The sequence below is a fragment of the Mesoplodon densirostris genome, chromosome 15 (genome assembly GCF_025265405.1).
Source record: "Mesoplodon densirostris isolate mMesDen1 chromosome 15, mMesDen1 primary haplotype, whole genome shotgun sequence".
Classification (NCBI taxonomy): Eukaryota; Metazoa; Chordata; class Mammalia; order Artiodactyla; family Ziphiidae; genus Mesoplodon; species Mesoplodon densirostris.
In genome coordinates this window covers 41,036,211-41,058,592 of record NC_082675.1, presented here as the reverse complement: position 1 = coordinate 41,058,592, position 22,382 = coordinate 41,036,211, and the positions used below count along the sequence as shown (strand labels likewise).

The 22,382-nt window shown below is 42.6% G+C and overlaps 2 protein-coding genes across 10 annotated transcripts in view; one reads left to right on the top strand and one right to left on the bottom strand.

Annotated features, from left to right (window-relative positions):
- The window catches only part of OSBPL1A (oxysterol binding protein like 1A), a 247,180-nt gene that overhangs the window by 219,804 nt on the left and 4,994 nt on the right, over positions 1-22,382 (top strand). The window lies entirely within an intron of this gene.
- On the bottom strand, positions 151-21,937 carry CABYR (calcium binding tyrosine phosphorylation regulated). Of its 9 annotated transcripts, XM_060119263.1 has the most exons (6): positions 21,256-21,414; positions 18,665-18,837; positions 18,516-18,569; positions 4,314-5,414; positions 1,502-2,106; positions 151-207 (listed from the first exon to the last, which is right to left on the bottom strand). In XM_060119263.1, the coding sequence occupies exons 2-5, from the start codon at positions 18,810-18,812 to the stop codon at positions 1,511-1,513; spliced, it is 1,899 nt and encodes a 632-aa protein (XP_059975246.1). In that variant the 5' UTR covers positions 18,813-18,837; positions 21,256-21,414; the 3' UTR covers positions 151-207; positions 1,502-1,510. The 9 variants fall into 9 exon arrangements, 7 of the variants coding, with proteins under 7 accessions (XP_059975246.1, XP_059975244.1, XP_059975242.1 ...); XM_060119261.1 differs by lacking the exon at positions 21,256-21,414 and adding an exon at positions 21,794-21,937 and having other exon boundaries at positions 200-2,106; XM_060119259.1 differs by having other exon boundaries at positions 200-2,106.

The window sequence follows — 22,382 nt, the reverse complement described above, 5'->3', positions numbered from 1 at the left end:
TTTACAATGTATATGAGTTGGAAAATGCTATTGTGTCATCACAAGTCTGAAAATATTTAAGACCTGTTGTGTTCAGATGTTTGTACACCGCCTAAATTATAAATAAGCAAGGCGACGAGGTTTTGCTTGCATGAAGTTTATTGATGTATTACGCTTGGTGGCAGACTCCACCGTGAAGGTCAACTCAAACAGTGTCATCTTCGGCACCTGTTAGGAATAATGTAAATAGTGACTTGTTTAAGCATAAAGCTGAACATGTAAAATGAGTGGATGATCAGAAATGCAAGTTCTGTCCTCCTGCTCTTCTGCTAAGCTCTTAACTATGTTATCTGTGCACTAAAATATCCCAGCACCTCATGCCAAAAACGGCCATTTTGACAGTTCCACTGAAAGTCTAAAGGGTAGGAGTAGGTAAATACTCATAGTCCTAAGATATTTTGAAAAGTCTCCTTAAGATGGTAACTAACTGTGGTACTTACTTGAACCTGCCTAAAACTGAAATCTAGCTTTTGTCTGTCAAACGTACAGCTGCCGTCTCTGGCTCCTCCACTGAACGTTCAGTCCCAGTCTCCTCGTTAGGGAGGCAGGGGCCTGAGTTACGTGGTCCCCTCTTCACATCTAATTTCACTGTATGTGCTCTCCCCGGCTCCTCCCAGCCTGTCTCCTTGTGGCCAACTTGCAGAGTCTTAAGCCCCATGCTCTTTCCTGCCCTTGGCCTCTGTCTGTGGGCTCCTTCTCTTATGCAGACGTCAGTTTACATCTGTGCCTGAACCCCCATCTAATAGAGGGCCTGGATCAGTACCTACTGGTTTTCTTCCTAAAACTTCACATATCATTTACTTTTCTAAGGTGTGGCTGCATGTTTTGCTTGCTCTGCTGTACGTACACACGTTGGGGAGGAGAGGCTAGTGCTGTATATGGTAGTAAGTACTGGTTGAATAAAAATTTTTTAATGATTTGTGAGTGATAAAAACGATCTTATCTATGGTTAACACCACTTGTCCCTTTAGCTCATGAATGTGTTTCCAACCTATCCATTCTGCTGTAAGTATTCACTGTGCAAGGGAGCAGACTTACCGCATTGACTGGGTGCTCCATATATAATCTCTCACCTTGTCCTCCCCGCCCCTTAAACCTGCCAACTAGACTATAAAATTCCCACGAGACTATGTCTTGTCTTTATGTTAATCCATCCCTTTGGCATCTTCTACAGGGCTAAACACAGCGCCAGGTTTTCAGTTAGCTGAGTTGGTTGCTTGGTATGTGTTTTAGGCACCGGACGCTTGGTGTGCGTCACTGCAGCACAGTGCGCCTGCCGTGCGCTGAGTAGTAACGTGGTAAGGGAGGTGGGGGCAATCACCACGTCGGATCCGGGCGCACCCCCAGCTCACTGCGTGTCTCAATTCAGTGTCTTAGAATACCTCAGTCTCTAGGTCAACAGATCAGCCTGCTTGAAAACTCAAGTGTGTTCAGGCCCACATATCATGGGAAGAGAATTTACCTGCCAGTTTTAAGTTTCTGCTCTGCGAACATTGGCAGTAGTCACAGTTATTTCTCCAACAATACTGTAACTTCCACAGGGAGTACGTTTGTCACCAACTCCTGAACCTTTTTTGGCTACATCTTCTACTGGGAAAGCAACAGAAAGAAAAACTGGACTTTGTGGTCTGGGGACATCTTGTCCATTTGTAGGAGGATTAGCATTCTGAGGATTGGGGGTGTGTTTCTGGTATTTCTGATCTGTAGGAACAACAATGGGTACTTGCACTGCAGCGTATCTCTTCAAAGCATCTGACTGGGAAACAGCGTGTCCAGGAACAGGCTTCCAATCCTGTGCTTCCTGAACATTTGAGCCCACTAAAATAAAAGGCGGGGCACTGGTCTTCTTGCTGTCATCCATCATCACGTAAGTTGGAGAAGTAACTTTTGGTGGATGCTGCAGAAACTGTGGATCCTTAGAATTAGGTAAATAGAGGGTTGCTTGGGGGAAAGGCCCAGGTGCAGGTGGTGGTGATGGGCGACTTTGTTGACTCATATCAGTTAGACAATAAAGGGTCCACATGTTAGAATATGGTGGTGGTTGTCCTGCTTCGCTTGCTGCTATTGCTATAAAAAAAAAATTTGCAGGTGTTAAAGATTTGGTCTCTGTATCAGGCGCTATGCACAGAAATGTCTTCATAATTTTTTTTTTTTACATATAAACAAACAGCTGTAGTAATATGTGCCATAAAGCATGCTATAGAGAGGGCTAAATAAATTGTGTTTGGTAATGTGAAAGAAAAGAGATTCTCTACAGTCAAAAAAACGAGAACAGTAGTATTGTGATAGCCAGTGGCACGGACACTAGGGTTGTGGCTGAGAAGCAATCTCATTCTAAGTTGCTGTTTCCAGGAACTTAACTTTAGACATGGCTTCTACAGCGTCCTCAGAGGAAATGGAGAATCAACAATCCTGGCTCTACCAAAAAAATCAACTGAAGAGTGTGTTAAGCCATTGAAAAAAGCATTAGTGATTGTTCTCGCTACGGAAGAAGTCAGCACTACGTGTCATCATCTTTTGATCACATAATCAAGGACCTCTGGCCCTTCGCAGGCGGCATCGTCTCCCATCAGTTTGTCACTACACACAAAACGTCACATATTCTAGGACTCGGAACCTGAGAGCACTGCTCCCTCTTAGGCAAGGCTTGAAATCATAGGTCCTGGGTGGCAGTAGAAGGCTGGTTGGTCGCACAGTGGATCTTTAAGTAAAAATAGTTCTCGGAGGGCCGTCCATCTACTTAACACCAAGGCATCTACCATGTCAAGTTAGACTTGGCTAATTGAAGACAGTGCCGTCTTGGAGAACGAATCCCAGAAGCTGGGACGGAGGAGCAAAGGTTCCTGATGGAGGACCTGCACTTGGCCCAACTGTGCTGAGTCACCCTCTGAACACGGCACACATCCCTAGTGCAGCTTTGTTTTCTTCCCCAGAAAAGAAAATAACACTATGCACACAATTAAGCTGTGTTTTCAATAGCTTCAGATGCTTTCAACTGATGGTTCTGGAAGCTAATTAAAAATATGCACAAGCCAAGTCTTCAGGTTTTTGTGAAATACCCTTAGTGCTTTGGAAATAGTGAAGCACTTGAGAACAGTAACTTAGGATGGAAGTGCTGCTTAGGCCACAAGTGTAATGCCAGCCCCACAGACTACGTTCCAACTCTGCCCTCTGCCTTTTCAGCTGTGCAGAATCCCTGTCACACTGCCAGACAGAATATGATCTCTAAACACCTGCTGTGGTAACACTTTTTTATCATCCTGGCTCTGGTAAGAGTCAAGGGGGAGAGAATTTCTGCAAAAGGAATGGCGGGGTTGGTTCCTGCACGTCCCACCTCCCTAAACGGATAAGGGCCGCTGCACTTGCCTAGATGGATTGGGAGGGTGAGTAGACCAAATGCCATAATTAGATCGAGATGGGAGGTCAAACCGTGTCTGTGTCACAGGAAAGCGGTAGTGATAGTTCAGCAGCCAAGAAAGCAGCTTGACTGGGGCGCCTCTCGGGGCACCGATGGAAGCCGGCCAGCTTCGCCGCGTCCATCCTTGCTGCTTCTGCCACCTCCCCGCTCCCCTGGGAGGACTTCAGCTTGACCTTTCCTCTCTCCATCCAGCTATGAAGCCGCTCCCTCAGCAGCGGGAAGCTCCCAGGCGGGACGTCAGGGCTTGACCAGCCCCCAGACCAGGTTGCAGAGTTCTCCCGCCTCGGCGCAAAAGCAGTCAAACACACCACCATTTCTTTCACGTTTTTAATGCCATCGCCTGTGTAAATACTTTGTTGTCATTTGATTTTACTTTTACAGGTGAGAGATTTCAAACCAACACCCCCTAGTTATGGTTTTGCAGTAGGAGTATCCAGATCACATGAACGTGTTTTACAGCTGACAACGGGCTCTACCGTTTTTCACCACACAATATGTCCAAAACAACACGAAAGTGCTAGATGACTGAACTTTGAGGCCAAGCAGTGGTGATGTTGCTTTAAAATCACTCATCTCGTAAGAGTAAAATCTCAAATACAACAAAGTCTTTAAACAGGTTTGGCATTTTAAATACTACTAAAAATAAAGCTTTTTGACCAATCTGCAGGGAGCCTACCTAGTTGGACACCAATATAGATGTCACTGGAAGCATCATTTTTAATTTTGTAAGTAATTATCTTACCTGGCTCCGTCAAACCTTGTTTAGGTGCTGCTTCCCATTCTGGTTAGATTTCTGGTTCATCAAGACCTTATGGAACAGGAGGTTGGGGGCCCCTAGATGATCTTACGGACGCACCTGAGCGCACTACTTGTGCAGCTTCCCCTGAGAGCGCGGGTTTGGCCTCCGTCTCCTGGGACGCACGGTTTTCCCCTGAGTCCTGCTGCCCAGCACTGCCAGGGGCCAGCGCAAAAATGTCCACTTCAAGGTGCACAGATTTTTCAGAGCTCACTGTCGTGGCAGAGCCGTCTGCCTCCACATGTACTGAGGAGTCATATTTTGCACTCTCCAACTGCACAAAGTTTGCAGAACCCACAGATTTTTCAGACACGTCTGAGGCTGTCTTGCCTACTACAAGTATGGGACTAAGGGGTAGTGACTGCTCATTTCCTTTAAGACGAGCAACATGATCAGAAAAGGGGGTAGCTGTTTGCTCCAGTATTTGCTCAACATTAGTAACTCCTTCGATCACAGGCTCATCTTTATAGATAGCTGCTGTGTGCGTGGTGGATGTCACCTCAGTAGCAGCCTGCAAAGGGACCTGAGGAGCTTGATCGTAAGCAGGAGGTTCTTGTTCATCCTGCAAGGGGAATGAGGACGCCATCGGTGGTTCAGCCCTACGGTCTGTAGGTTTAGAACCCAAATCTCCGTGGACAGGTGTCCCGCTCAGAACCTGCACTGCTGCCATCTCCCCAGAAGGCACAGGAGTGGCCACCACACCCTCTTCAGCAGCCTCTGAGCTCAGCATCTCCTCGGGAAAAACGGGCATACTTGTTGCCACGTCCACTATTAAAACTTCAGAGTGATCCGAATGAACCGAGGAAACATTACCTAACATCTGCGCAGCAAACTGAGCTGGGTCAGCAGGGACATAGGCCAGCTCGGATGAGACAGCTGCTGGCGACGGCGATGAGGGCGGGGTGGCATTCTCAGGGGCGGTCGGTTTCGAAGGAGCACGAGCCACTTCAGGGGCGTCCTCAGGCTCTGAGAGCAGCTCAACATGAACTGACGGGAACTGCGTGGTTTTGTTGCTAAACTGCGGTGCAGTTATGTTGTCCTCCTCTGTGTCCGTAGATTTTTCCATCCGTTTAGGTTCTTGGGAAACTGTAGATGTTCTTTCTGGCTCTTTCACACATACTGGTTTCTTCTCTTGTGCTGTTTCTTCTGACCACTTCTCCACTAAAAAATGAGAGTCAGATGGGTTAATAATAAGTACATATTCCCCAAAAAAGGAATTATGAAGAAAGCATAGGTTGAGCGTTCAAATGTCAATATATACGCAAGTACAAAAGAGTTTTGCTTTAGTTTCCAACATCTGTAACTTCATTGTGGGTAACAAAACCTTCCTGTCCTTATCCACTCAAAAGACAACTCAGTTCAGTTCCTTAGAAATAAGTGACTCTAACACTCAGATACCACCTTCAGCTGGTCAGCATCAGGGGAAAGATCATAACTGCCTAAAAATAAGCTGAAAACATCCATGGAAAAAGCTCCTGATCCAAACTTCCACACAAAACTAGGGAAAGAAAAAAACACTTCATAACTTAGCAATGAAACAAATGCTGTCATATGATTAAAGGCATTCTTCAGTTTAAGAAAATTGGTATATAAAGTTCAACTTAATGAATTGGAAAACTAGGGGACTATAGAATATTTTTACATTAGGAAACGTCATGTTTTCTATTCTAAAAATGGTAGCACCTGCTGGTGAGGTGTGATAATGCAGCAGAAGACAGCTCTGGCTTCAGAAGTAGGGCTCAGTGAATCCTCAGGCAGGAGGAAGATAACCATGGCTTAGAAGGCCAAGACAACTGATGACACACAGAAACCCCTAGAGCTAGAAAACTGCTGTAACATCATCTTCCGGACTCAGCGTTCTGCTTGTCACTCACATGTCTGTCTAACCTCATCAGACGTTTTCACATCTGCTTACTTTACTGAGGATTCTATTCTCTCTTTGGGGAAGCATTTCCCTAATATCATGAAATCTGCAGGAAAAGGAGAATTTGCCTTACAAGAACGTATTTGCTTCAAGTCAAAACTTTGGAAACATGTCTTCATGCGTCCAACTGCTTTTCCAAAGAACAGTGTCCTCCAGGGTCTCCTCCCACATTAGCGGCTGATTTTTTGTAAACTCGAATCGTGTCTAATTCTGGACATGGATACCACACAAACGCTCACATGCTAAGAAGTTTCAAAAAGACAGAAAAGCCACATCTACTCTTACCTCCCTCTGCTTCTAGAACAATGACCTCATTTTCCAACCAGCCACCTCCTCAGGACTCCCCACCTATTTCCAGTCAAAGCCCTTTACCCACTAAGACACTTGACTGAGTGCTTGTGCTGTGTGTAAAATACTGTACGCTAAGCACTGTTGAGGATGGAAAAATTATTAGGACAAGACCTCATAAAGCTTAGGGGAAATAAGATATACAGATATTACAGGTTAAAAGTGTATGTACTTAACAAGGGTCCCAATTAAGACCTATGGAAGCTCAGAGGAGGAAAAGATATCCTCTGGCTGGAGGGATAAGGGAAATTTTGTTTAAATAAACCTGGCCTTACGCTTAAGATAAAGCTGCACAAACTGTCATGCCCATCACAATGAGGAAAAGCCAGATAAATCTCAAAATGATAACTCTGAGCCCATCAGAGAGCAGAGTCACAAGGCAGTCAAGTAATCTGATTTCCAAAGAGTAACCAGCCCTTCCAAGGAGAGAAGGGCCACAGAACTCTCATCTGTGGCAGAGCCTAGAAACGTCACCACCATACCAGCTGGTAAGTTATCAGCTAAAATCTTAATGAACTGATGAAAGCCAAATGTGGGCTAAGATGTCTGTTCACACTCACAGGCGCTTTTGTGAAAGATGGAAGCAGGGTAGAAGGCCAGAGAGGACTCCTATATCAACAGCAAACAGAGGGCTCCTTCCTACCACTGGGGCAGAGGCAGGAACACTAGCTCACAGATACGAGGCAGAGATTGCCACGGACAACTGACAGGAACACTGAGAAAGCCCCATCCTCAATGCCTGGTGCAAAGACCACCTAGGTCAGAGAATCCCTGCCCCGAGAGTCCAGGACCAGCAACGAGAAACAGCAGCTGCCCCTGGAGGGAGGGGCAACAGTGTGGGGAGAGATGCCCTCAGTGGGGCCGGCTGTCAGGGAAGGCCAAGGGCAAGGTCAGGCAGCCCACGGCTAAAGGAATTTGAGGCCCGTGGAACAGTGAAGGTAGGAGAGCCAGCACGAAGCCCAAGTCCAACTTCTCATTAGACTCACCTAGACACCTACACACCAATTCAAGGCCTCTACAACACTCTTTTCCCCCACAAGGACCTAAATTCCCCAAGTAATGATTTATTTCCCCTGAGAGTGTTCAAGAACCTAACCAATTTAGGGACTAGATCACTGCAATCCCTAGATTGCCTGCATGGGACTCATCTGATACATCACTTACACGATAGGAATTCAGCTTCTGTGGAAAGGGCCACTTGCCCTTTTCAAAGTATCTCACAGGCTTGTCTTACCTGAAATCGTATCTAGGAGCTTAATCTTTAGGTTTAATATTTTTGCCTTTAGAAGTCCCCTATTAAATAACAACCATTCTGGAAAGGTAAAGCATTATATAATAATGAATCATAACAACTCATCAAAGAATTTATGATATTGCTTCCTTCCCCACAACTTTTTCATAGTAAAAAGGTGTATGAGAAGATCTGGGTTTAGCCCTGTGATTGAATAAATGCATGGCCAAGTCAACGGTTCTGAGCTTCAACCTCCTGGTGTGCAAAATGGGGATTTAAATTCTGACCTCACTGAGGTTTTGTAGAGATTAAATGGAGTTATTCACCTTAAAGTGTTCTATAAACTGTAAATCACATATAAATGGGGAAAGAATAAATCAACACCTAGTTTAAAAAGTTTTGAAATGTGATATCAAATTAAAATTTATAAGCCTCACATCTTTAAATCAGCTTTGATTAAAATTAAATTGGCAATTTCATAATCTGGGTGATAAGATGCAGGGTGTTTTTTCCCATTTATAATATATGTATTTGTATATATACATAAACACATACATATATATCATACTATCTTTAATAGATATATTTCATCACTGAAACATTAAATTGAGATCAAATACCTTAAGCTTTAACATTGTTTTTGAAAATGTAAAGCACTAGATGATGAACCATTTGGCTTTGTTTAGAATACATGACAGAATGTTCGCAAACATACACAAACAAGTTATCACATATACATAATTATATTGCATTCCTGTTGATATCTATTATTACAAAAGGTAAAGAGCTTTTCTCTAATGTTTTAAGGTCTGTTTAACAGTTCCAAAGATTGCTGACTTGTAACACTGAGATTATGTTTGTGTAGAAAACTATTTCTTAAAGTTGTAAACTAGGTTTGCTATAGGTTGATCTTACATGTCAACCTCATGAAGATGAACTCAGTATGACGTCAGTAATCTGGTTTTACTTGAACTGCAAAAAACAAAAACAAAAAACTGCATGAACTCTCAGAATTACATACATCACTGAAGGCACTTCTTCCTCTAAAACATGTCTAAGTTTAATAAAGTGACTGATTAAAACTCACTGTAGAATCCTGATTTTCCATGAAACCAATCAGATAGATACATTCCAAGCATACAGTATTTCTTGGAATAGGCAGAACTCATGTGGAGACTTGGGGTGCTTGGGGCATGATCAGGGAAGAATAAGGAAAAAGGCATGTTCTGGCACTGAAGGGAAATCTGAAAGCTGTCCCAGACAAGAGGAGAATGTGAAGCAGGACATAACAGGAGATGAGAGAAGTGATTAATAGGAGAGGGGAGAGGAGAGGACTGCAGGAGGGGAACTCACAGGAGTGCTTGGACTCAAGAATTTGAAGAAAGGCACATATAGTTTTAAAAGTTTAAAAGAGAAGAAGATTCCAACTATTGTGTGTTGAACTGACTGGAATGATGAACACCAGAGACTATAAAGTAGTTGGTCTGTTTCTTTTCTCTCCTTCCTCTCTTCTCTTCCTTATATTCATTCTTTAGTCACCAATCCTTAATTCCTATTATGTGATAGACACTGGGGAATCAAGAATGAGTAAGATCTCCTAAATAGTACAGTCTGATTAAGGTTAGAGGCACATAAACAGATGACAATGTGATCAGTGCAGTGACTGAAATATGTATTGGATACAGTGGCTTTTAGGTAATTTTTGTTAAGCTTAAATGAGAAGGAGCAGGTGCGAAGGGGGCCCCACACAACTGCCCCATCCAAGATGCCAAAGAGCCCCTGCAGAGTACAGGTGTAAACCAGCCCTGTGCGTTCTGATTTCCCTTATCAGAAAATTTCTCAGTCTCCCTTGGCCAATGGGACAGAAATGGGAAGTCTGCCAGACTTCTTAGATTTTACTTTTTTAATGAAAGAAAAAAGTCTCATTGATGCCGCCACTTCCTCCTCCTTCCTGACTTATACATGGATATAATGCCTAGAGCAGTGGCATGAGGCTACAAACAAAATATGCTAAGAATGATAAAGCAGAGAACCTAGATAATTGATGCTTTATTATTATAATAGCAGCAGGATGAACAGCACTTCCAGATATCTTGTTTTTCACTGCTAATTGGTTTTCTGTTACTTGCAGCTGAGTACTTTCCTAACTAACATGAGGCATAAGTTAGCAGTTGTAAAGCAGGGACTTCCTTGGTGGCGCAGTGGATAAGACTCCACCTGCCAGTGCAGGGGACACAGGTTCGATCCGTCATCCGGGAAGATCCCACACGCCGCGGAACAGATAAGCCCGTGTGCCACAACTACTGAGCCTGTGCTCTAGAGCCTGCAAGCCACAACTACTGAAACCCGTGTGCCTAGAGCCCGTGCTCCACAACAAGAGAAGCCACCACAAGGAGAAGCCTGTGCACTGCAGCGAAGAATAGCCCCTGCTTACCGCAACTAGAGAAAGCCCACGCACAGCAATGAAGACCCAGCACAGCCAAAAATAAATAAATAATTAAATCTTTTTTTTAAAAAAAGGGCTTCTCTGGTGGCGCAGTGGTTTAGGGCCGCCTGCCGATGCAGGGGACACAGGTTCATGCCCCGGTCCGGGAGGATCCCACATGCCGCAGAGTGGCTGGGCCCAAGAGCCATGGCCGCTGAGCCTGCGTGTCCGGAGGCAGTGCTCCACAATGGGAGAGGCCACAACAGTGAGAGGCCTGCGTAACGCAAAAAAAAAAAAAAAAAGTTGTAAAGCAACGTGAAAGAGGGGGATTGTGGTATATGCTGCTTTTTAGATACCATGTCTGTTTTTATTCTACGAATTATGTAATATCCATTTTCTCATTGGGTATTTAAATATGTTATCTTAAGATTTATCAAGGTGATCCGTTTGGATTTTCTATATCACGTCATCTGTGAATAAAGTACTTTTACTTCTTCCTTTCCAATATGTATACCTTCCCCCCCCCCCACCTTATTGCACTGACTAGAACCTACAGCTCAGTGTTGAATAGAAATGGTGATGTCAGACATATCTATTCTGGTTCTAATCTTGATGGGAGAGTACTCAAAATTCACCATTTAGTATAACGTTAGCTGTAAGTTTTTATGCATACACGTTATCAGATTTAGGAAGTTCCCTTATTTCTTGTTTGCCTATAAACTTATTTAGAAGTATTTCTTGTAGAGCAGGTCTGATGGCAGTGGATTCTCTCAGCTTTTGTCTGCCTGAGAATGTCTTTATTTTGCTTTCATTTTTAAAGGATATATTCACTGGATATATATTCATTATAGGTTGGCAGCTTTTTGCTTTCAGCACTGTAGAGGTGTCATTCCATTGTCTTTTGGCTTCTGTAGTTTGTTAAGAAATCTGCTATTTGTCTGATTATTCCCCAGAAAGTAATGTGCCTTTTTGCCCTGTTTTCATGTCTTTGTCTTTTTCAGCAGTTTGACCGTGATATACTGAAGCGTGGATTTATTTTTATACTGCTGTGGGTTTGCCAAACTTTTTCAATCTGTAGGTTGATGTCTTTCAGTCAAATAATATTTTTCCATCTACTCTCTTTTCTCCTCGTCTGACTCCAATCACATATTAGATCCTTTGATCATGTCTCACAAATGTGTCTTACATTCTGTCTTATTGTTTTTCTTCTTACTTCAATTTGGATATTTTCTATTGCCGTGGTTTTCTAGTTTCTAATTGTCTTCTGCTAGTAAAGCCATCTAATAAAAATTTAGTTTGCAATTGTGAAATAACCATTTATTTCTTATTTTAAGATTCTTACTCTGTTGAAGTTCGCCATCTTATGTAGCCCTTATATAGTAATTCTAATATTTGGATCTTCTTTGGGTCTGCTTCTAGAGAGTGTTTTATGTTTTAGTTCTTAATTATTAGTCACTTCCTCCCACTTCTTTGAATGAACGGTAATTTTTAATTGTATGCTGGAAATTGTAAATGACACATTGTAGAGACTCTGACTATATTGTTTTCTTCTAAATGGTGTTGGTCTTACTCTAATAATGGCAAATCTGATCCTCCTGATACTTCCATTTTAAATTTTGTTAAAATAGACATATTTCAGCTTTGTTCTTACTCCTAGCACATTGTCTTTATTCCTAGGGTGTGACCTTCCTTGGGTCTCAACTGGATTGCCAGGGTTTCAGAAAAGTCTCTTCATTTTGGCTGGGCCCAAACTCCAAAGCCTCCCCCAACACTGTACCACTTCTGAAATCCCTAACTAGCTTTCAGTCTTCCAACAGCTCTTCTCTGCTAAGCCTTCACAAGCCTTACAGTCCACACATGAGCAGCTTAGGAACTGGCCCCGCCAAAAAAAGGAAATATTTTTGCAGACTTTTGTGGAATCCGTCTCTGCAAATGCCTCCTCTCTGGTGCTTTGTCACCCAAATCCCAGCCACATTAGTAGCTCCAAACTCTGTTTCTCTGTTCTCTCTTCCTGGAGAGACTTCCAATCTCTGCTTGGCCTCTGTTTTCCTGCCCATGGATTTGAAAAATGACACTGGGGTGAATATGGGGCTCAATTTCTGTGAACCCCATTTCCCAAGAATCCAGACTTTGTTTTATATAATTTCTTCAGCTTTTATAGGTATTTATGATAGGAAGGTAAATCCAATATTAGCTACTTCATCATAGCTGAAACTGAAACCTCTCAATTTCTCCTAGCACAGTATCTGGCAATGGATAGGAATTTAAATATTTGTTAAATGAAATACTGAATTGGACTTTAAGGATATATAGGATTTGAAAGAAATGGGAGGGAAAGGAACTCCTGGAGGGAGTTAGCATAAGCCAAAATCAAATGATCAAAATCAAAATTACTTTTTCAAAAAATGACAAGTTGTCAGTCTGGTGCATAAGGTCTGTGAAGATATGAAATGAGAGATAATTGCAAAGGTAGGATAGATTCAGCTCATAGAAAGCTTTGCATGCCATGGTTTTATAAAGGGATCAAAATTTACCTACTATAACTTAGACATGCCAGAAAGCATTACTTTACTTTCTCTAGCTGATCTCAAATTGCATTAAAATGCTTACTTTCCAAAGGCAAAATTTATTTGATCTTAGTTAAAAATATTTTGTCCCTTCCAGTTTAAAAGTCGCTTTGGGTTTATTATTCAGTCTTTTTGGGTACTGCTTTTTTTCAAAGGTTCTCCCCACTTCTGAAGAGGGAATCTGAGTACTGCGGTGAGCTCTGGCTCTGATCCACATGTTGTCTTTCTCTGCTGGCTCTCAATTACCTCTGGTAGAGGCATAACTCATACTGCCTGGGTTCTGGGTGCTGGTCTCTGACTTCACTGTATTTACTACTCAAGTTTCTACTTTGTGGAAGGTGTGGCCTGTGTGCTTATTTCACTGAAGGACAGAGATTCCCTTCCTAATTTGGTCCTTCAGCAATTAAGGCCTAGCTGACAGCTTTTATTTTATTCCCAGCTTCAACATTTTGCACTTAGCTCTCTGTTAGTGGGTTGAGTCACTTCACTTTTTCCCATCTGAATTACTTGCTAGTCAGCACTCTGGGACAATCTAAACACATCTGGATCCACTAAAAGCCACACACGGGCCATAGGACACAAGAAATATTATCTCAGTCTCATCTGAGAAAGACTCCATTATTTCTAATCCATTGCTTCAAATGCAATTATTTTATTCAACCAATATTTACTGAATGTCTGATCATGACAGTTATAGTGCAGGAGCTGAATGTAGCAGTGATGTGCTAAAGGCAGTACCATGCTAACCACTCAGCTTCTGAGAAGCATGCATTCTTCTAGACAGCACCCAGGAATGCAGAGAACAAGCCACCTGCTTGAGTCTTAGGGAATTCTGATCAGAAATTCCATCTACCTTCCTTATCACCAGTTTTAAAGTCAGCTAGCACTTTTCATGCACTACCCACACCCCAGCACCACAATCCCGTCGTCAAGAAGGACTTTCCAGGGCTTCCCTGGTGGCGCAGTGGTTGAGAGTCCGCCTGCCGATGCAGGGGACACGGGTTCGTGCCCTGGTCCGGGAAGATCCCACATGCCGCGGAGCGGCTGGGCCTGTGAGCCATGGCCGCTGAGCCTGCGCGTCCGGAGCCTGTGCTCCGCAACGGGAGAGGCCACAGCAGTGAGAGGCCCGCATACCGCAAAAAAAAAAAAAAAAAAAAAAAGAAGGACTTTCCATTTCCCTTTCCTGTGTAGCAGGAAATGGCCTTATATCTTATCTTTTTTCCTCCCTCCTCTATGGCTTATATAAAGTAAAAACTTGATTCTGGTCATGTTAAGTCTTAAATCAAAACTCAGCTTCGGAAATTCCAAGAAAAAACAGTCTCCTGCAAAACTCCAAAGCGTTAGCTTTTTTATTATGAACTTTGGAAACTCAATACTGAGTAATGACTTTCTTGCTCCAGACTATATTTACCTTTTCCCTCCAGTAAATTAATGCTTCAGTGGGTAGAGATCAGCAGAGCAAACAGGAAAAAACAGAGGTTATCGGAGTATACTAATTTAATATTTTTTAGAAGTACCCCTACAACACTGAAGAGTCTGGAACGATATGGAGCTATCAGAGTTTCTGGATAGCAGAGTCAGATACTTAAGGAAGGAAGGTGTCCTTCCTTCATGTAACTGACATCTCCTTGTGGCTCCTGACCTCACCTTGGCAGCCTGGTTTACCATCCTAGCTTTCCTGGTTTTACTTATCTGCTTCTTCCCCGGCCCCCTCCTCTCTTAATCCTGACCCTGTGTTTCTGTCCCTAGTCTGACAATCTGACCCCAATTCTTGACTATACCATTTGCTCAGTGATTTATTTGCGATCTTTAGTATGGACAACTCCCCCAAGTGATTAATCTTACCACATAATTAAAGCATGAAGGACCTAAGCCCCACTCCCAACAATATTGCCAGATAATCACTGCAACTTTTTTTTAAGTCAAAAAAAAAATGAAAATTCTTAACCTTGGTACAAATTACCACCCTGCCAAGGCAAACACAAGACTTGCAGAAATAAGAGGGTCCTTCTGATACAATACTCATCCCTGTTTAGGGAATCAGTATAGCCTTACTTGAAAAAAATGCCCAGGAAAGTACAGAGTACACCAGAGCCTTATAGAATTTAGTATGGATAGTCCTGAAATAGATTCCTTGTTTTTTTTTTAATAAGAGTGGATAGCTACAAGTATGTGTAATGAATTCTATAAGGCATAAAAATAGAATTTGGCATAAGAAACTGAAAACATTTATTATGACTATCTAATATGAATATATAACTCAAGGTAATATTTAATGATATGCATAACTGTTACGGTGCTACATAAGAATTGAAACTGGGCTCAGTGATGAGCAGCAGTTCGTGACTCTAATCACTACTGTATGGCCATTGCCAGGAACGTCCAGGGTCAGTTAGAAAAGTTAACAGGTAACTCAGCTGGGGATCTGGGTGGGCTAGGCCTTCTTGATTCTTCAAAAGAGGTGGCTATTTCCTGCCTCTGTTGGAAGCCAAGACAGGAATAACACTAGAAACTAGACTCAATTAGGCTTAGGAGGACGGAAGGTGATAGTGGTGTTGAGGTCTCACTTACCACTCTCATGGAGAAACCACTGCCCTCTTCGTGGAGTGGTGAAAAGATCAGAATTAGTACACTCCTTCCTGACAGGAGGAAGAAGTGAAAAGTGGGAGACAATGTGGGGAAAGAGGACTGAGATTTCACTCCAAGTTCAAAATTTAAAGGTTTTTCTAGAGGGATCCTAGTGATCCCTACTAATGAGTCCTACTACTAGGAAGATCTTCATGCACTAGGAAGATCTAAGTTTAGATCCCAACTCTACCAATTAATATTTTAGAAACTTACAGGTTATCTAATCACTCCCAAGCATCAGATTTTTCTTGAGTAAAGTTGCAGTGATGTCACCTACCTTATAAAGTTCTCTTAATTGACAAAATATATTGTAAATGCCTAGGACAAAACAGTTACTCAAAAAATTCTATTCCCCTTCCTCCTTCTTTTCCTAGATATACTAAGTGGTAGAACTTGAGACGACAGTTTTGCCTTAAAATATTGCCTGAGTTTCTAAAACCCCCTCAACGATTCATGTGGATTAGTGAAGCAGCTCTCCTGAGAAGACTGAGAAATAGAAAAGCTTTCACTGATTCATACAGTGAATTTAATCAAATTACAGAAAAATACAAGAGGAGGATCCAAGAAAGTGTTTTACATGAGCTGCTTCGGAAATGAGCACATGTGGGTGAAACGCCACAACGGAGGCCTGGATAGAGCCAGGCTCTGGAAAGTGGGAGAAAAGATGAGAGATGACAGAGAAGTGGGAAAAGTTGCTCTCATGTCTGGTCCTTTTCCTCTTCCCTCCTTCATCACCTGCCTCTGCAAGAAATTTTGAATGCAGTGGGGAGATGGGTAAACACTATTGGTCCTATGATGAGGCCTACCAAAAATGGGGCTCCTTCTAGGAAAAATCCCAGAATGGAGGGTTTGAATAAAATAAATGATATGTGAAGGACATACTTATCTCCACACTTTCCATGCATACGGGCAGCTTGGTAGTAATGTTGCTAGGCAGCAAACTAACCAGCTGGAAATAACTTTGGGGATACATCTGATATCTGGGAGATGAGTGGGGACCAATGCATCAGGGATGGTAGTTTAGCTCTTGCTCCTATCACCAAATTCTAATAAGTGGTGCTGTCTTTTTTTATTTTTCCTGCTGTACAGCAAAGTGATTCAGTTATATATTATTTTGTTTTATATTCTTTTCCATTATGGTTTAACACAGGTTATTGAATATAGTTCCCTGTGCCATTCAGTAGGACCTTGTTGTTTATCCATTCTATATATACTAATGAAGAAGTCCATTAAGAAGCCATTTGGCATGACGATAAAAGGCAGACAAAATGAGCCCAACTGATACTAGATCGTAACACTGAACTCTGTATTTTCTGGTCATACCTTCGTGTTACCTTCCCCAACTCTCTGGGGAAGAACAAGCAACATTCGTTTCTACTCTACTGTCTAAAGAGCAATCTGTTTCTACAGCCATACTGGGAGTCTACTTTTAGGATTATCTGTACACTGTGTCAATTTCTTTGATATCTACAGTTACTGGAGAAAGGCAGCAGTATCTCCTACCCCTTAACCTCCATCGAAAGCATGGCTGCTCCATTAGTTCAGTCTGTTAATTTTGAACCCTGAGATTCAAAGATGTTACCCTAGCTGGACCAAAATCCACGTCAGTTTAGTCCACTTGCTAGGCTGAATGGTGGGTATACTCTTCAATAAACAGATTAGCCACAAAGGCTACCACTTAGTTACCTACAATCATAAAGAGTCAGTGATAAAGAGTCACTGACTTTATCACCATTCTCAAACACAGCAAGCCTGCACAGCCAGTCCTCTCAAAGGTAGCTCCTGGTATAAAGGACACAAGTACAAAGGCCATAATAACTTTGACCGCCTGGAAAACCAGGCTCATGGGAAGGGGGAGAGTGGCCAGTGTTCCAGCACTTGTCTGTATATCCTGCTGGTGGTAAGCAAATCTCAGACCTCTTTCCTTTGGTAAGCTGAGAATGCCATCAGGACCCTGCAGGGAAGCACCCAGACTAGACAATAAAATATTCCTAAACCACGGCGATTCACTCTCCTACCCCTTGAAATGCTGACTCTTGCTATTCTTAATCCTGTTTTCTGTTTTGGGTGTCTCTTTCACTGTAGATCCAAACCCTCATGATTTTTACGTTTTCCTAGGTCTACCCCTAATTTCTCCCTATCTTGGCTATGTTATCTATTAACATCAGTGGCAGAGAATAAAAGTGGCCGAAACTCACTGATCCTACCTTTACTTTTTCTATAGTCACTTCAAAATGTTGGTCAGCCAATATAGCATTATTTCGTTATTTCTCAGATTCACCTTAAGTCACCATTTTCTCCACAGAATTCTTCCAAAAGCTTTTCTTACCATTCTTTTAGATATGTGTGCCTGTCCTTGGGATTTAACCAATATATCCTCTTTGGCTTATATTGATCTTCCCAAATGTTCATCATGTAAACTTCGCCTTTTTCCTTTCTCCCCCTCTGACTTCTTCACTGCTCCCCCATCAATTCAGTTTCATGCTGTTCTGTTCACATAAGATAGACATTTACACATATACACGTAAAACAAGTTTTTCTAAGCAGACATACAGCCTTACATCACAGAGACAGGCCAGAGACCACCTTCTATGAAAAACTTATCTCTTCACTACATAAAGAGACTCTTGGAACAGAAAAGATGGTTAGTGACACCTAATCAATGTCCTGTCCTCCAAGCTGGACTGTATTTAAACTTAAACCATCATGGGGAGGGAAAAAAAGGGTGATTAACCTTTTCTACTAAAATAATCTTCCAAGAAGAGTGTTTCTACAATGTTCCTAAGTGATGTATCTCATTATAATTTGAGTATTACCACAAAATTCAGTTCAAAGACAGGCAGGGCTTGGGTCATAGTTGACACACACTCTTCTAGGACTCTCTGTACCAAATGGTTTGCAAAAGATGAGTGTTTCCTATTTTAAAATTTAGAATCCTCCAAAATGTCAGTTCTCAGATTCTTTAAGAAACTGATTCAATAATAAAAATAAAGCATCAGTGTGATTACTTAAACATCAGTGTAATTATTTAAACAGACAATATTTGTGAGCATCACTCTTAAGCTTAAATGTATGCTAGGAATAATGCAATAATTTATAACTAGATTTTTATTAAACTATTACTACTTACTGTACTTACCTTTAATCTGATGAAATTGTTTAACAAGATCTTTTATATCCAGAGAATTATTTCCTAAAGAAATACAGGAAATCAGATACATAAAACTCCCAATTTAAAATGCTTTCTTTTTCAAAGCAACAAATATATAATCTAAAGCGATCACAAACCTTCTCTAAACACAGTAAGTTCTTTGAAATAAACTGCTGCAAACTGGGTGATGTTTGTTGGATTGGTTTTGAGTATGGCTCTGCTGACTCCCTCAAGCAGAGTCTTGAGGCCATAAGGTACGACAAGTCTGGGCTTTGCAGAAATCATTCTGGCGGGATGTCTGTAGTCTCAACTATAATGAAGAAACACAAAGTCTTATAAATAGCATATAAGTTTTTTATTAAAAATTTACAAGTTAACTATAGCTCCTAAGAGCAAATCTATCTCCTATGAAAATCACTAGCCTTAGTTCTAATCTCTAGGTATTTATTCTAGTAAAATAGGCTAATATTCATGGTAGTTTAAAAAAAAACCATGCTACCAACAACTTATTATGTTCAGATGCGCAATCTAGTACTATTAAAGAAATCCATGGGAAAAGCCCTGCCAGGAACTCCAGTGTGATATTAAAAACAAAGAACAAAAACCAAACAAAACCTATTTCTATAAAATTCAGTAAACATTTTGTGCAGTAAAATGTCAAGAAATATAAATCGAGCTCATTTATGGGTGTCCAAGAAACAGCCTTCCAAACCATATGGGAACTGGCTTTTCTATACATTCATCAAATAAGAGTTACAAAGTAGAATTTCTACAAGAAAATGTATTTTTCTCACTTTTCTAAATATATCCCCAGACACACTGATTATCCTTAAGTACACGTTTTAACTTTATGTTTAATATTCATCTCAGTAGTAACCTGTGGTACTCTACCCCCACCACCATCCACACCTCTTTTCTCGTATCTTCCCTTAACCTCTGCCATAGTGGTCCTCTCTCCCTTCTTCTGGCTTTCTGCATTTTAAGTGGTACCAAGGGCATTGCACACTCTTACCTGTAACTCTTAGCTGCAGAGGTTGCCACCCTAAACTGTGTCAGTGTATGTGTGTCCTGTTTCATTCTAAAAAATTATTTAAGAGGGCTTATAAATATACACAAAGAAGAAAATTAAATATTTAAGGAACTCAGTTCAGTGGTTAAGGGGAAAAGTATGGTAGGAAACATAGGATGAAGCCACAGGCAGTGGCTGTGGCAGCGGCTTCCCAATACAAGCCTTAGGTCCTACACTAGAGGTGGAGTGCCACGTCAGCACCCTGAATTACCAAGTAGCCATCACATAATAGGAAAGGGTTGGTTAAATGATTCAGGTTTCCTGAGATAAAAAACCAAATCAGTTGCTTGGGAGAATCACAGCTCTTCTGGGCACTGAGACCCAGGAGAAATTTCTCCTATGGGTCCTCATAAAGAGAAGAATAGTGTGATATAATGAACCATGTCCTCAACAATATCTCAATACTGTTGGGGCCAAGGGGCACAGTTTAGTTACAGCACTTATACAAAAGGCCAACCTCTAATAAAAAGCAACTAATAGCAAAATGCTGAATATTTTAAAAGCACATTTCATCTTCCTAAAGGTCGGGAAAAAATGAATCTCTATCGCCAGAGCAAAACCTTTGAGAATTAAGGGTACTGTATTCAATCGCCTAATGAAAACTTAGTATCAGAGTATCATTCAACAGGAGTTTACTGAATTAAACCATCTTTAAAAAACCAGTAGTGCACCTGTAGCAGGCCCCCATGCTAAATGTTAAGGGACGTAGGCGGTAATTATATGGGTGATACATATTCACTTCATTTATATTTTATATGTATGTGTGTATATGGACGTATATATGTGTATATATATGTCCATATATACATACATAAATATATGTATTTTTAAGTACATCCGTTGCACCCCAGTGCGAGTTGAGAGATGGGTCATGATTTGACTGTGGCTCACCGGTAGCCACGACGGAGCTAACAAAACACCCATTCTGTAGTTAGCAGTTGGTGCTACCGACCGTGGAGAGAACGCCCACGCAGCGATCCTCGATTTGCCGCGCCCCTCCCCTTCCCCAGGCTTTGTGAATGGTGCGGGGCCGTTTAGGGCCCCAGCCCCAAGGATGCGGAGCATCCTATGACGTAGCTCCTTACAAAGAGCTGTCCTCGACAAGATGAGACACGCTGTGACACCGATCCTCGACTACATCAACGGATAAAGTCACGAGTACAGACGTTGAGGGTTGTTTCAAATGACAGCTTACTAATTCTGCTCAAACTTCTTGTGTATTTGACAGAAACACATTTGTCAAACACTAACAGATTTTACATTCCCCACACCCCGCACCAAACCCACTAACCTAGGGGTAACGACTGAGCAGGAAAACGGTGCCCCTGGCTGAAGATGCGAGAATAGGGGCTTCGGGGCCACAGAAAACGTCAACAGCACCCACCACTCACTTCTTAAACACCTACGCTGGGGTCTCTGCTTGTTTTGCCGTTTGGCTGGCTTGGTGGAGGGGGCAGAAAGACCTGGGAGAGCGGGCGTCTAGATTCCACCCCGACTAATTCAGCGGTGGCGGCGGCGGACCCGCCGACCCAGACCCCGGACCCCCTAGTCCTCCACACGCGCGTTGGCCAGTGGTTGCGTCACTGGCCCGTGTGGGCACCCGCCGGCCTCCCACTCCGGGGACCGCCACCCTCCCGGACACGTGAACCGTCCACTAACCCCTCCGCTGCGAGGGCCTAACTGCCGCGGGGCCGTAAGGGGGGGCGGGGGCCTTTTCTCCAGACTCGCCCCACCTTCTCCTTTCCGGCTACGCTCTAAAGAGCTTCCTCGTAGCCCCCTTGCCGGCGGCTCCTGGAAAAACCCATGCACCGGGTAGCGTCTTTTATATCTCTGGGAGAACATCACGCCTGCGTCACAAAGCCCCGCCCTCTCGCTGAAGGTTCCAGACGCCGCGGAAGGAGGCGAGGCCTCGGCGGCCCCAACCAATGGGGAGCCGAAAGGGAACAAAGCCGGAACTCGGCAGAGCACTGTGGTGTACTTCGCCTTTTCCGGCAGAATACAAAGGGGCGCGGGAAACTGACGTTTCCAAACTGCCGGGATTCGGTCGAGGCAACAGCCTCTCCGCTTTGAATCTCTCGGTCTAAAATAAGAGCTGGCTTGGAAAGAAAGAGAAATAGATTTACGGCAGTTCTATCTTGCTGCCACCGCATAGCACCCCTCTTCCCCCCCCCACCATAATCTGTTGCTCTCTAGTCACCTTTTTGAAGAGTAACTTCTGCCACCACGTACACCACACTGGTACAATATCATGCAGCGCAGTACTTCTCTTGAGGAACTCGCCTGCCGAAAGAGAATCTGGCATTGATCCTGAGTCTTTCTGTTGCTCCGTAATTCTGGATCTTGCAATACCTCAGGCACGATGTGTCCTCGCCAAACCATACCGTCAGAGGCAGGTTGCAAAGTCGACGAGGACTGTGTGTAACTTCAGCTCCGTTTCACCAAAGTAAAGGAACGCTGACTCCTTTAAAATACTCTCTGCTTTTTTACCCATTCAGGTTCTTATTTGTGCTGGGCATTAAATACCACCACAGTCACGATGATCAGACTCCAAGCAGCTTTCATTGTCATCCATTTCCACATGTTTAAAAGGCAACAAGAATCACTGTAAATCAACCGTTAAATAACATCATCAGGGCATAGATCTGACAAAACATTTTTACGTTACAAAAAATTAAGACTTCCAGAGCACTTTGCAGCAATAGGCAATGTTGAAGCCCCAGCCTACATCTATGCTGCACACGGCATTTTGAGGATATTAATCCGTCCATTAATTATTACCGAGTGCC

Bases quoted from the DNA above. Each gene is read 5' to 3' on its own strand.
- CABYR (XM_060119261.1), bottom strand. From the start codon at position 18,812: ATGATTTCTGCAAAGCCCAGACTTGTCGTACCTTATGGCCTCAAGACT. The intron at 18,570-18,664 runs GTTTGTGATCGC...GTATTTCTTTAG, and splicing joins ACTTACTGTGTTTAGAGAAG to GAAATAATTCTCTGGATATA. The intron at 5,415-18,515 runs GTAAGTACAGTA...CTCATTTTTTAG, and splicing joins ACAATTTCATCAGATTAAAG to TGGAGAAGTGGTCAGAAGAA.